This window comes from Hydra viridissima, unplaced genomic scaffold, assembly GCF_058129835.1.
Source record: "Hydra viridissima isolate aposymbiotic clone 2 unplaced genomic scaffold, HvirCarnegie_v1 scaffold_12, whole genome shotgun sequence".
Taxonomy (NCBI): Eukaryota; Metazoa; Cnidaria; class Hydrozoa; order Anthoathecata; family Hydridae; genus Hydra; species Hydra viridissima.
This window is the reverse complement of record NW_028324311.1, coordinates 1259367-1271046: the sequence shown is the minus strand read 5'-3', so window position 1 is coordinate 1271046 and position 11680 is coordinate 1259367. Positions and strand designations below refer to the sequence as shown.

Sequence of the window (11680 nt, the reverse complement as noted above, 5' to 3'; positions counted from 1 at the left end):
ACTCTAAATCAACTCTGCTTCAATCATTCTTGAAGCTTTATCAAATAGGTTTGATGATTTTGGTGCTGAAAAAAAAGGCTTTCATGTAGCATCTTGATAATTTTTTAATATTTTGTCTTTTTGCAGCTAACTCATGAACTTGGTTGATTTTTCACATAGTAATTTGTATCAGTGTAGTCATAAATAGTGAAGTAAAAAGTTGCTTGTTAAAGCTATAATAGAGAAAATGTTTTTTAGTTGCTACTCCCTTTAGATTTATTGTTTTCTCAATTAGGTGCAAATATTAATCCTGGTAAGTTAATACCTGGTTATCATCAACCTTTAAGTAAGTTGGAATGCAGATACCTTGGAATAGAGAGAGAACTCCAAGGTCATATCAGTTCATGTTACGTGGATGCAATTCTATTTACAGTGTTTGCATTTAGTTATGTGTTTGATTTTATTTTGTATCGTAGGAGTGGAAAAGAAAATGGTTCCAATAATAATGTTGCAAAAATGTTTGCATCAAAAAATAGTTATTCATTTGCAGTACTTATATAAGACAGTAGCGTAGTTCAGGTAGTAGCTGTCTCTTCATTATTTGGTTGTTTCATAAACCTTTGGTAATGGACCTTGAGGTTCATGAAACAACCAAATAATGAAGAGCTTACTCAAAATGTTACTTGTGATTTTACAGTTTGAGAGATAGGAATCTGAACAAAAAATTTTATTGTGAAAAATAAACATTGGCAAAGCAAAAATAAGTTTTTGATAAAAACTATGATGATTAGTCTGAAAGGATATTTAATCAAGATTCCAGATTGTGCTCCCAGCAAGTTCTTCATCCATTACCTCACGGAGAATTCTGTCCATATCGTGGTGCTGACAGCTGATAAAATGCGGTTTGTTGATATTCTTCTCCGAGAACATTCTGTTCAGTTGGTCAATTACTTCATTCTTTTTTCCAGTGCTAACACTGGTTGTGTCAGCAACGATCATCTTTATTGAATGTCACAAGATGTATTTATCAAGAACTTTTTTGAAGAAATTTTTGCAAAATTAGTCTCAGCCTTGCAATCTTTTAAACACAACGCGTCTTATTTCACTTCGGTTTTCTCCTAAATACATGGTCGTAGTAGATTAGTTCTGATGCTGAGGCTGTAGTTAGCATTAAACTTTTTGAAGGGTTAATGATTCACACTTGTCCAAAATTGGAAATAACTACTCCGAAGCTTCCTGAAAAAACCCTTTGGAGCGGAGTATCTACATATGTTCCTGATTAGAAAAATGAAAAAAATGAAATCCTTCATGACCGTCCGAGCGAGAAATTTCAGTTTAAAAAATAAGATTTTTGCCAAAAAAAATTTTAATTTTTTTTTTTCAAAATTTGATGAAAAAATCAGTTCTTAAGTATTAGCGGCACATCCCTAATAAAATATTGAACCAAATTTCGGGAAAAGGCATTTTAATGACATATTCATGTTTTCATTCGTGGAATGCACAACTCAAAAATGCCAAACTCAGCAAAAAATCATGAAGACTGTCGGAAGTCAGTTTGTCTCCTCTGTATGAAAAAATGTTCTAGGGAGCTAACAAGTTTTCTTAAAGACCAAGTCAAGAGTCTGATTTCTCAGGATGTTGACTTTTGTGACACACGAGTCCCACTTGGAATGTGTGATTCTTGCAGACTGCTTCTGAGGAGAAAGAAAAATGGTGAGAATGTCTCTGTCCCTCCCATTTCTGATTTCTCATCTGTCATCCCTAGGCCTGAGACAAGAAGACAGCAGTGTGATTGCATCATTTGCAAAATTGGACACCTGAAAGCATTGCAAAAGCACCCATTTGAAATGCCACAACAGCCTTTACCATCCCAAGACCAAAGAAGATGTTCTGATTGCCTCTCCTTAATTGGAAGAGGAGTACCTCATCAATGCAATCAGTTCACATTCAGGCATAACATAAAGATGTTGGCATCAAAAGATTCCAAAGTCAGTGAACAGATTGCTTCAGCAGTCATTTCATCTAAAGAGGCTTCTCCTCATGGAACCCTAAGAATAGCACAAAGTGGTGGTGGGCGACCTTTGCCAATTACTCCAGGTAACAGTAACTTGCAAATCTTTTATCTGATAGTAATTAAAACTTTGTCATTGTCTTTGTCTTTTACAAAAGAAAAAACCTTTAACAAATAAAATTTGCAGTTCAAATCTAAACTTTACTTTCCATAAAGAAAACTTGGTTGTTTATGTGAAAAATTTGCTCCTACTCATAGCAATGTTTTTAATACAGGTGTAGCAAGCGCAAAAAGACTCTTTGGTGATGAAGTAGTTCTAAAAGCCCAAGACCTTGCAAACATTCAGACAAACACAGGGCTGTCTAATGCAAGCGTCAAAAAATTGGCCTCAACATTGAACCATGTTGCACAAGCCAGAGTTGTTGAACCTCAATTCCGGGCAAAATTCCATCAAATAGGTACACAACTATCTGAACATTTCACTCACACAAACATAACTGTGACACATGAAAAGTCTCAGACAAAGAAACAAATTGTGGTTCACTGCAAGAATCTCTCTGAACTTCTCAATGATGTCTTGCTCAAAAGACAAGTGTATAAAGAGCACATAGTCAAGCTTGGAATTGACGGTGGTGGTGGTTTCCTCAAGGTTAGCCTTGGGATTCAAGAAGATGAATTGATTTCTCAAGTTCAAGCTCCACCAGACAAGAAGACACTTACATCTTTTGCAGCAAAAGACAGTGGTGTGAAATCTCAACTTCTTGTTGCTGTAGCAGAGGATGTACCAGAAAACTATGAGAATTTGAGAACAATACTATCTCTCATCTTCTCTGAGCGAGTTGACTTTCTTCTTTCAAGTGACCTGAAGGTGGCAAACCTTGTGTGTGGGCTTCAGTCACATGCCAGCTCACACCCTTGCACATGGTGTGACATTGACCACAATAGGTTATCACAGAATGGTAACTTTCGAACCTTTGGATCCATCAGAAGATCTTATGCCTCATTTAAAGCAGCTGGTTTAGACATGAAAAAGGCTAAACAATTTCAGAATGTGGTGCATGAGCCCCTCTTGGATTTTTCTGACAATGCACTTGTTCTTGACATCATACCACCAATGGAGCTACATCTCCTTCTCGGTGTAGTGAACCATCTGTTCAAGGCACTAAAGGACTCCTGGCCTGAGGCTGAAGAATGGCCTAAAGCTCTTCATATCAAAGAACAGCCTTTTCACGGAGGGCAGTTTGCTGGGAATGAATGCCGCAAACTCCTCAAAAATGTTGACCTTCTTCAAAGACAAGCAGAGAATTGTTCAGCTTTTCATGTTTTTCCATTCATCGACACTTTGAGAAAGTTTGATGCAGTTGTGAATGCCTGCTTTGGAAATCATCTGGATTCAAACTACTCAAAGAAAATTGACCAATTTCAACTGGCTTTCCTCTCCTTGCCAAAAGTAAGTGTGAGTCCAAAAGTCCACACTGTCTTCTTTCATGTCAAGGATTTCATTGATCGTCACAAAAAGTCTCTTGGACCATTCAGCGAACAGACAACAGAAGCCCTTCATCACAGTTTCCGAACCCACTGGGAGAGATACAAAAGGCCTCTGGGTCATCCAGACTATCCAGAAAAGTTGCTGAGTTGCATAGTAGATTTCAACAGCAAGCGTCTTTAATGCAAAGTTATCAAGAAAACATCGTCTCTTTGTTTCAGTTTATTTATGTTTTAGTTTTTCAAAAAAGCTTGACTAACTAACATTAAAGCTGCCCCCAACTCAATTTTTTAAAGAGTACATTGTTTTCTCACATTGTTTTCTCACATTATTTCTTTGTTATGTGTTCATAGAATAAAAAGAATAAAAGCAATCTACAGTGGACAATTGTTAAATCATTTTAAAAAAAATCAAAATTAAACTTGCTAAACAATCATTTTACTTTTGATTTTGAAGTTTTTTAAACATTTTAGTGACTTACCCATGCATCAGGGTAAAAAATATTTTTTTGCAATCAAAAGAAAACACAAAAAATGTGTTTTCTTTTGATTGCAAAAAAAAATTTTTTGTCGCAATTTCTTACATTTTAAAACTAAAATTTCTCGCTCGGACGGTCATGAAGGATTTCATTTTTTTCATTTTTCTAATCAGGAACATATGTAGATACTTCGCTCCAAAGGGTTTTTTCGGGAAGCTTCGGAGTAATTATTTCCCATTTTGGACAAGTGTGGATTTCCTTATTTGCTACTTTACCTTTTGAGTAGTTTACTTTGTTTTTGCTTTTCAGTTGTTTAAAATTGTTTGCCTTCAATAGTTTTAGAGAGCACTAGAAAGTTTTGAAAAGTTGTTAACAGGAAAAAAATAAAAATTCAAAAACCAAACTTAAAAAACAGTTTGGACGCCACCTTCGCTACTGTTGGAAGAGTAATAATTCAATCATGCTAGATATTTAATTATCCCAAAAATTAATTTCGGGGAGTAACCTTTTTTTTAAGATAAAGTAGAATTAAAGCTTATTTGATTGTTTTTAGGCAAAGATTCGTCCGTTTGTGATTAGGGAAATCTTTTTTCAGAGAAAAGTTCAAAAAGTTGTAACCCTGGTAATCACGCCAAAGAAAATGTTGAACGAATTTGATTATTTTTCAATATTAGAAAAAGACAACAAAAAGACATACAAAAAATAATGTTAACGTTGACAAGTGGAACGTAACTTCCTGACCCTTACGCATTTGAAAATCAGGCGACTTTTCAATGACGTCTGACATCACACGGGGCGACATGCAGTTACTTAGTATCACAAGTAACATACACGAATCAATGAAAGCCAATAAATCATTGTTTACAATGTGTATTATAAGTTAACTAACGCAGTTTTGTTTCATTAAATCGGAACTAATTTACTGAAATATAAATAAAACTGAACCACAGCATGCAGTAAATTTGCAGCAAAAAGTTAAGTTTTACGCTGGAAACAGTTAGGGTGGAATGCAAGAACCGAACTTGAGTCAAGTTCGACTTGAAATCTCAAGTTCGACTTTGTCAAGTCAGACTTGAAAAATTGACTTGAGCGAATGCGTAAACGAGACTTGAAAATTTCAAGTTCGTGCTTGAGAAAGTCGAACTTGAAAAATAGTCGAGGCGTTGAATTTAGGGCGTTTATCGGAAAATGCACTTCGTAACCAATAGCGGTAATGGATTTTTTTTACGGGAAAAACCTTTTACTGAAACAAATTTCGTGTAATGATATTTGTATAATATACGATTAAATAAAAAGTTAATAACAGTAAAAAAAAAAAAAGTTCTTGCTATGTATTTCTCATCAGAAAAGTAAATTCATCTTGGCACTTTCAGTTCCAAATCCTAAGTTGTTGGTAAACAACGGTTGGTCATATGTACCACTTAAGTGATCAAGACAATATCTCTTGATTTCTCCATTTTAGCAGATTCCATTTTAACTAAATTACATGCAAATTTTCTAGAAAATGCAGAATCTTATTTTGACGCTTTTTGGGGATGAAACTATACTACAATGTATTTTTATTTATCTTTTTACGAATACTTTAATGAAAATAATGTTTTTTTTAAAAAAATACTGAGAAAATTACTTTAAACAAAATTAGTTTTCTCAATACTAATACTACATAATACTATGTGTGTGTGTGTCATACATTGGAACGCAAAAAAAACTACGTTTTGCGTTTGCGTTCCGAAATAAAAACTCACACGCAAACTCAAACGCATTTGACGCAATTTATTGCGTTTACTTACGTAAACGTAAACGCAATTCACGCAAATAACTGCGTTTACGCACGCATTTAATACGCAACTTACGCATTTAAAATGCGTTTATAAACGTAACTCAAACGCAACTTACGCGTATAAATGGGTTTGCAAACTTGACTCAAACGCGACTTACCTAATCTATTTTAAAAAATGTGTCTTTTTAAGAAAACGCGAATTGTTAAGTAGATACTTTTTACTTTTTAATATAATATAACTTTTTATTTAAACCGTTATTATTAAAATTAATGTTATTGAAACTATTGCATTATATATTCATTTTATTTTTGTGCTTATCAAGTTCAAAAAATATTTTTTCTTTATATGATAAGTTTACATTTCACTATTTGAGTCATCGTCGTCCGAAAAATCATTTGAACTTACAAGAAGTTTTAAGTTTACTTTTAACAATGAGCGACTGATAATCAGATCAGCATTCATGTTGTCAAACCAGAAGTACTAAAATATCTCTCTATAAAAGCTGCTGATGATGGAATATTTAGTAAGATGACAAATAGCTTTCGTAACATTGGCATTTTAGAATTTTTTGAACCAAAAATCATAAGAAGGATACACAGATATAGCAAGTCCTTTCTCTTCGATTTGCTTAAAAAGTAAAGTTTTTCTTTTTCGATTTCCAGTAAATAAAGTTGTAAATTAGGCTGCCGAGCTTCTGGGCAATAGTTATCATCTAGCATAAATCCGCTGAGCGAATCAGTTTGCTGATCATTTGAACTCAATCGTTCTTTCGCTTGTGTAAGCTCACATCCTGGTTGCGATTCTAAAGCACTTTGATAAATATTGCGTGGCGTAAAGAATTTCAGGACTTCGTGTAGCTTTTCTACTGCTCCTAAACAATTTTGGGTTGTGATACAAACTTTAATATAATAAATTATTATATAAAAGTAGCTAAATTTATAAATTAGGTTTTGAAGAACTATTTTTTAAACTAAATTTTAAAACTTTTTATTTGTCTTATTTAAATAATATAATCTAATAACTAAATACCTTTAACAATAAATTGACAATCAGGTCTAAAGAACCATAATTTAAGCTTTGAGATATTCAACAGTGATGCTACTTGATAAATTCCTGAGTTAAGTTTGTACTGAAACTTCAATTTTAAAAGAAGAAATTAACAAGTTAGCAAATTCTTTTCTAATTTCTTGTAATTCTATTCTACTCCATTTTGAAATTATAATAGTCAATGCAGGCAAAACATCAGCAATCGATGAAAGATTCTTTTGTACAATTAAGTTGTACTGGTATGCGGGAAGAAGGATTTGTAGGTATAGTTCAATCTTATCTAATTCGATTGGGCATTGATTTTCCGGATCGAATGCATTTCTTTTGTAAGCACTTTGAAAACTTTGTAACATTAGGAAAGCAGCTGACCAATGAATTCCATCACAACTTGTTTGTAATTTAGCTTCATTTTTTATGTGGTATTGAACGCTATTTATAGAATGATTTATGCTTCTTGCGTACTTTGAAAGCGTCGCAAGAAAACGACACATATTTTTGTTTCCTAATAGCGATTCGTACAGCGATGTTTGTTTTATGAGCTGCGCAGAAAAACCGCGGTAGTTTCGATGTTCCCAATTCAATTTCAAGATCTTTTATTAGCTCAGCACTATGAAGATCGTATTCGTTATCTTCGTTAAAGTCATTAGTGATGTTTACTTCCTCAGCTATTTTGGCTAACTGAATAACATTTGTAAAAGTAAGCTTCCTTGATTCAGTTAATAGCACTTCAAGATGTTCATCAGAGGTTTGAATTTCAATATTTAAGACTTCATCTTCACTTATTTTTAGCTGCTCATTTTCTGCTTCTTCAATATAAAGGGCAACCTCTTGGTTCAGCAATGGATCATCTTCATATGCGCTATCACTACCTTTCGTCTCTTCAACTCTATCTTCTTGAGACTTTTCAAATAATTGCTTAAACAGTCTGACAAATGAGCTCCCTTCATCACATGTAATAGCTGTTAAATAAATATAACTTAAGTAATCAATTAATTCATTGTGTTTACAGTAATTGAAGCTATAAAATTTTAAAAAACTTACCATCGTCTAAATTTTGTTTAATTATGTTTGATAATTTTGCCATCGTTTCTGGTATCAAGTTTTCTCTAAAACTTTTTGCACAAGGAAGTGGAACTTTCACTAGTTTCCTCAAAAAAGGATTATTAAATGCATTAATCGAGCAGTTTGATGTATAAAGAACTTGATAGCGTTCAAAGTATCGGCATCTAGCACGTTTCGCTTTTTATTTGATTTGTTTAGTGTGTCGTATGAGTCAAACCATTTACCCAAAATGTCGTGATATTTTCTTTGTAAATGCTTCTTAATGTTGGATGTTCGACCAATACGAGCTGTAAACTTTTGATTACACAATATGCAGAAAAACTCAACATCATTTTTTGATTTATTTATTTGAGTATCAGATGAAGTGAAATGAAGATACAAAGTATACTCCTAAAATATATAAAAATCATGCGCTACATTGTTCATAATAACATTTTAGATCTAAGAAAAAGTAATTTAAATACCCGTTCAGTTAAATTTACAATAAACTTCTTTTTCGGAAAAATGTTTCTTTGAACAAAATCTTGCATTTTGTTGATCAAATTACACGAGTCTTCAGATAAATTTGCCAAAAGACTATAACCCTGAAACCTTAATCTCGGGTCTTGCTGAATAGGAGGAATAGAAATATTGGAAACTGAAGTATTATTTGAAGACTTTCCCGATAATGATGTCAACGCAGCACTTGTTGTCTGCATAGTAATTTCGTCGTTTTTATAGGATTTACAGATCTTATTCTTTTTGAAATTGCTTCTCCAGATTTAGATGCAGACGAACTTTGAGATAAATAAGGTTGCAATTGCAACTGTTGTGATTGCAATATTTCTTCTTCATGTCGTTTTTTTGAACAAGACTTTATGATATCCTCATGATAGATCTTACTCTTGCGAGATTGATGTGTCATATTAAATTAGATATTTATGAAACGATTAAGTAAAACTTGGTTTTGTTTCTTAAACTAATTTTTTTTTATACTTTTATGTATAAGCTGCATATCATAAGGAAATGCCTATAGTAACTTCTTTATGCTAAAAGGAAATGTCATTAGACATATCCCTTAAAAGAAATTATTACGTGTTTAACATGTTTTTAGGTCATTTTATAACGAATTTAAAAAATAATTATTAATTAAATTTGTTAAAAATGATATTTAATTTCTCATTATAATGGCTCCTTTTAAAATGAGTGTATTATGTTTTTAAATTGAGTGAATATAGCCAGATTTTTATAATAATTGAAATGAGCTTACTAGTTAAAGGTATTAAGCTATACTTTTTTCTAAAAATAGTTTTGATTAAAGTAATAGTACGGTACACAACTGAGTATGATTGCGTTCAATTTGTGAGCGGAAAATGAGTTTTCCTTTGTTTTAAGCAATTTTTAAAGTGTGCGCATGCGCTGACCAATCGCAAAGTGTTTTTGTGGTTTATTGCCCGTTTAAAGCGATCCTTTTTATATATAAAATGAAAAAACATACAATGGGACAATTATTCAAAGGAATTAATTACCCGTGGCTGGGAAAAGATCTACAAAACAAAAAAAAGTTATAATCTAAAAAAAATTTTACAAATAGAATAACATAGTATTTAGTAAAAAGAGGAAAATGGCCTTTTATGCGTCAGGTAAAACACTCTGTATATATTTAGTTTTAATATTTATGTTTTGTTTCAAAAGAAATAAACTTGCCTAAAAGTTTTTAACACTAAATAATCACAGGACGTTTTGCCCCCCACATAAAAGGGCATTTTTCTTCATCCAAAACTAGCTAATTGCAAATAAACTAGTTTTATTGATTGAGCTTTAAAATTTTTAAAGTTAGGAATATTGTGGAATAAATTACCCACAAAACAAATATTTCTTTATTATAATCACACAAATAATACAACTAATTTTCTGTAACTTTTAGTGGGGCAAGATGTTCCTAAAGTCAAGTCCCTTGTGCATTTGTGAGACCTAGGTAAATTAATAATGTTAACTTTATAGACATCTTGCCCCACCCTATCCTAAACTTGAAAAAATAAGAAATCAAAAGAAGAGAATAAAAACAATTGTTAAAAAAAAAATGAAATGTAAAAATAAACTGTAAGGTGCAACAAACGAAGGGGGAGAAGACTGAGTCAAAGTAAGTAACTATATATGCTATATATACACGATATATATATACAACATATATATGCTATATGTATACACGATCTTTCTTATTGTAAATTTTATGATACGGCAAAGGAAATGGAATATATATATATATATATATCTATACATATATATAATATACGTATGTTCCGTTTCAGTTACGTTTGTAAACGCAATTATACGCGTAAGTTACGTTTGAGTTACGTTTATAAACGCATTTTAAATGCGTAAGTTGCGTATTAAATGCGTGCGTAAACGCAGTTATTTGCGTAAATTGCATTTACGTTTACGTAAGTAAACGCAATAAATTGCGTCAAATGCATTTGAGTTTGCGTGTGAGTTTTTATTTCGGAACGCAAACGCAAAACGCAGCTTTTTTTGCGTTCCAATGTATGGTGTGTGTGTATATATATATATATATATATATATATATATATATATATATATATATATATATATATATATATATATATATATATATATATATATATATATATATATATATATGTATATGTATATATATATATATATATATAACTACACATATATATACCATTTACATATGTAAGTCAATAGAGATCACATATGGAGACAGGTCTTCTGAAATTAATGGGCCACTTATAGAAACAGAAAAGAAAACTTTTAAAAACCATTGATAGCACCTTGCTCATTAACACATGAAAAAGAACAAAGTTTAACGTTAAACAAAAATCTCTTAATAAAAAAAAAATACAAAAAAGCAATATAATGAAATTCATGATCTTGATAAAGAACTAATGCAAAAACAAATAGAAATAGATGATATAAAAAAAAACTCTCTCCAGAAAAAGCAACAATACAAACAAAATTTTGTGAAAATTTTCACAGTTAAAATTTTCACAAAGTTTTAAAAAAGCAACACAACAGAATTATTCTATGTGAGGATTATTATTTTTTAACAATATCAGATCCAAATTGTTTTTGGAATGTTTTAATTTATCACTTTATTTTTTAGTGAAATTGTTTTTTTCATATATAATACTATTTTGAAATATAAAATGTAATTCTTTTGAAATAATATGTAGTATAAATATTTGAAAATAATGTTTTTGTTATTACACCCTTTATCCATTATCAGACACAAACTTTTTTTAAAAAAAATAAGTCTGAAATTTGACTTTTGCTTTGTTTCTGCAAAAATATCTTTAGTGAATGCTTTAGCACCACATTCTTCATTGCTATTTTGTATTTCATTGCCTCCACAATAATCATTTTGTAGAAGGGTAATGTTGTGAAGCACAAAACAGGATATTATTATAGCTATGGAATTTTGCAGTTTTGTTCCTAAGGGAATGTTAAGGCAAGGGTATTGTTTTTTTTTTGATATACCAAAACAATATTCAACAACAACATTCAACATGTGTGTACTTCTCAAGTTGTAATTGTATCTGATTTCATTTTCATTTTTGGGTTAGAAAAAGGTGTCATTAAATATTGCTTATAAGGATAGCCAGAATCATCTGAAACATGAACATGTTGGCGAGCTTCTAAAACTTGTTTAATAGCTGAGTTAGCAAAAGCAAATGAATCCTGAACAATTCCAGGCCATTGAACACAAGCAGATAAAATTTCATTTGAAGCACCTGCAATGACCTGGCAATTCAAAAAAAATCCCTTGTTTCGATAAATTTCTGCGCTTTCTCCACAAGGAATTATTATAGGAA

The 11680-nt window shown here is 31.6% G+C and overlaps 2 protein-coding genes across 9 annotated transcripts in view; both read left to right on the top strand.

The window, feature by feature from the left end:
- LOC149880659 (uncharacterized) overlaps positions 1 to 5274 on the top strand; it is a 25791-nt gene extending 20517 nt beyond the window's left edge. For 5 of the 8 annotated variants that reach the window (XR_016445651.1, XR_016445654.1, XR_016445653.1 and 2 more), the window contains one exon: positions 4508 to 5274. Coding sequence is in view for 4 of the 8 variants with exons in the window: in XM_090068862.1 (XP_089924988.1) it covers positions 4508 to 4533 (26 nt within the window). In the remaining 4 variants the exon portion in view is untranslated. Of the gene's footprint in view, positions 1 to 274; positions 293 to 4507 lie in introns of all 8 variants that reach the window. The other 3 variants (XR_016445652.1, XM_090068859.1, XM_090068860.1) reach the window with 2 other exon arrangements.
- Positions 1491 to 5274, top strand: LOC149880660 (uncharacterized). Its single transcript, XM_090069080.1, has 2 exons — positions 1491 to 2076; positions 2266 to 5274. The coding sequence occupies exons 1-2, from the start codon at positions 1491 to 1493 to the stop codon at positions 3657 to 3659; spliced, it is 1980 nt and encodes a 659-aa protein (XP_089925206.1). The 3' UTR covers positions 3660 to 5274.
- Positions 5275 to 11680: the final 6406 nt, after the last annotated feature.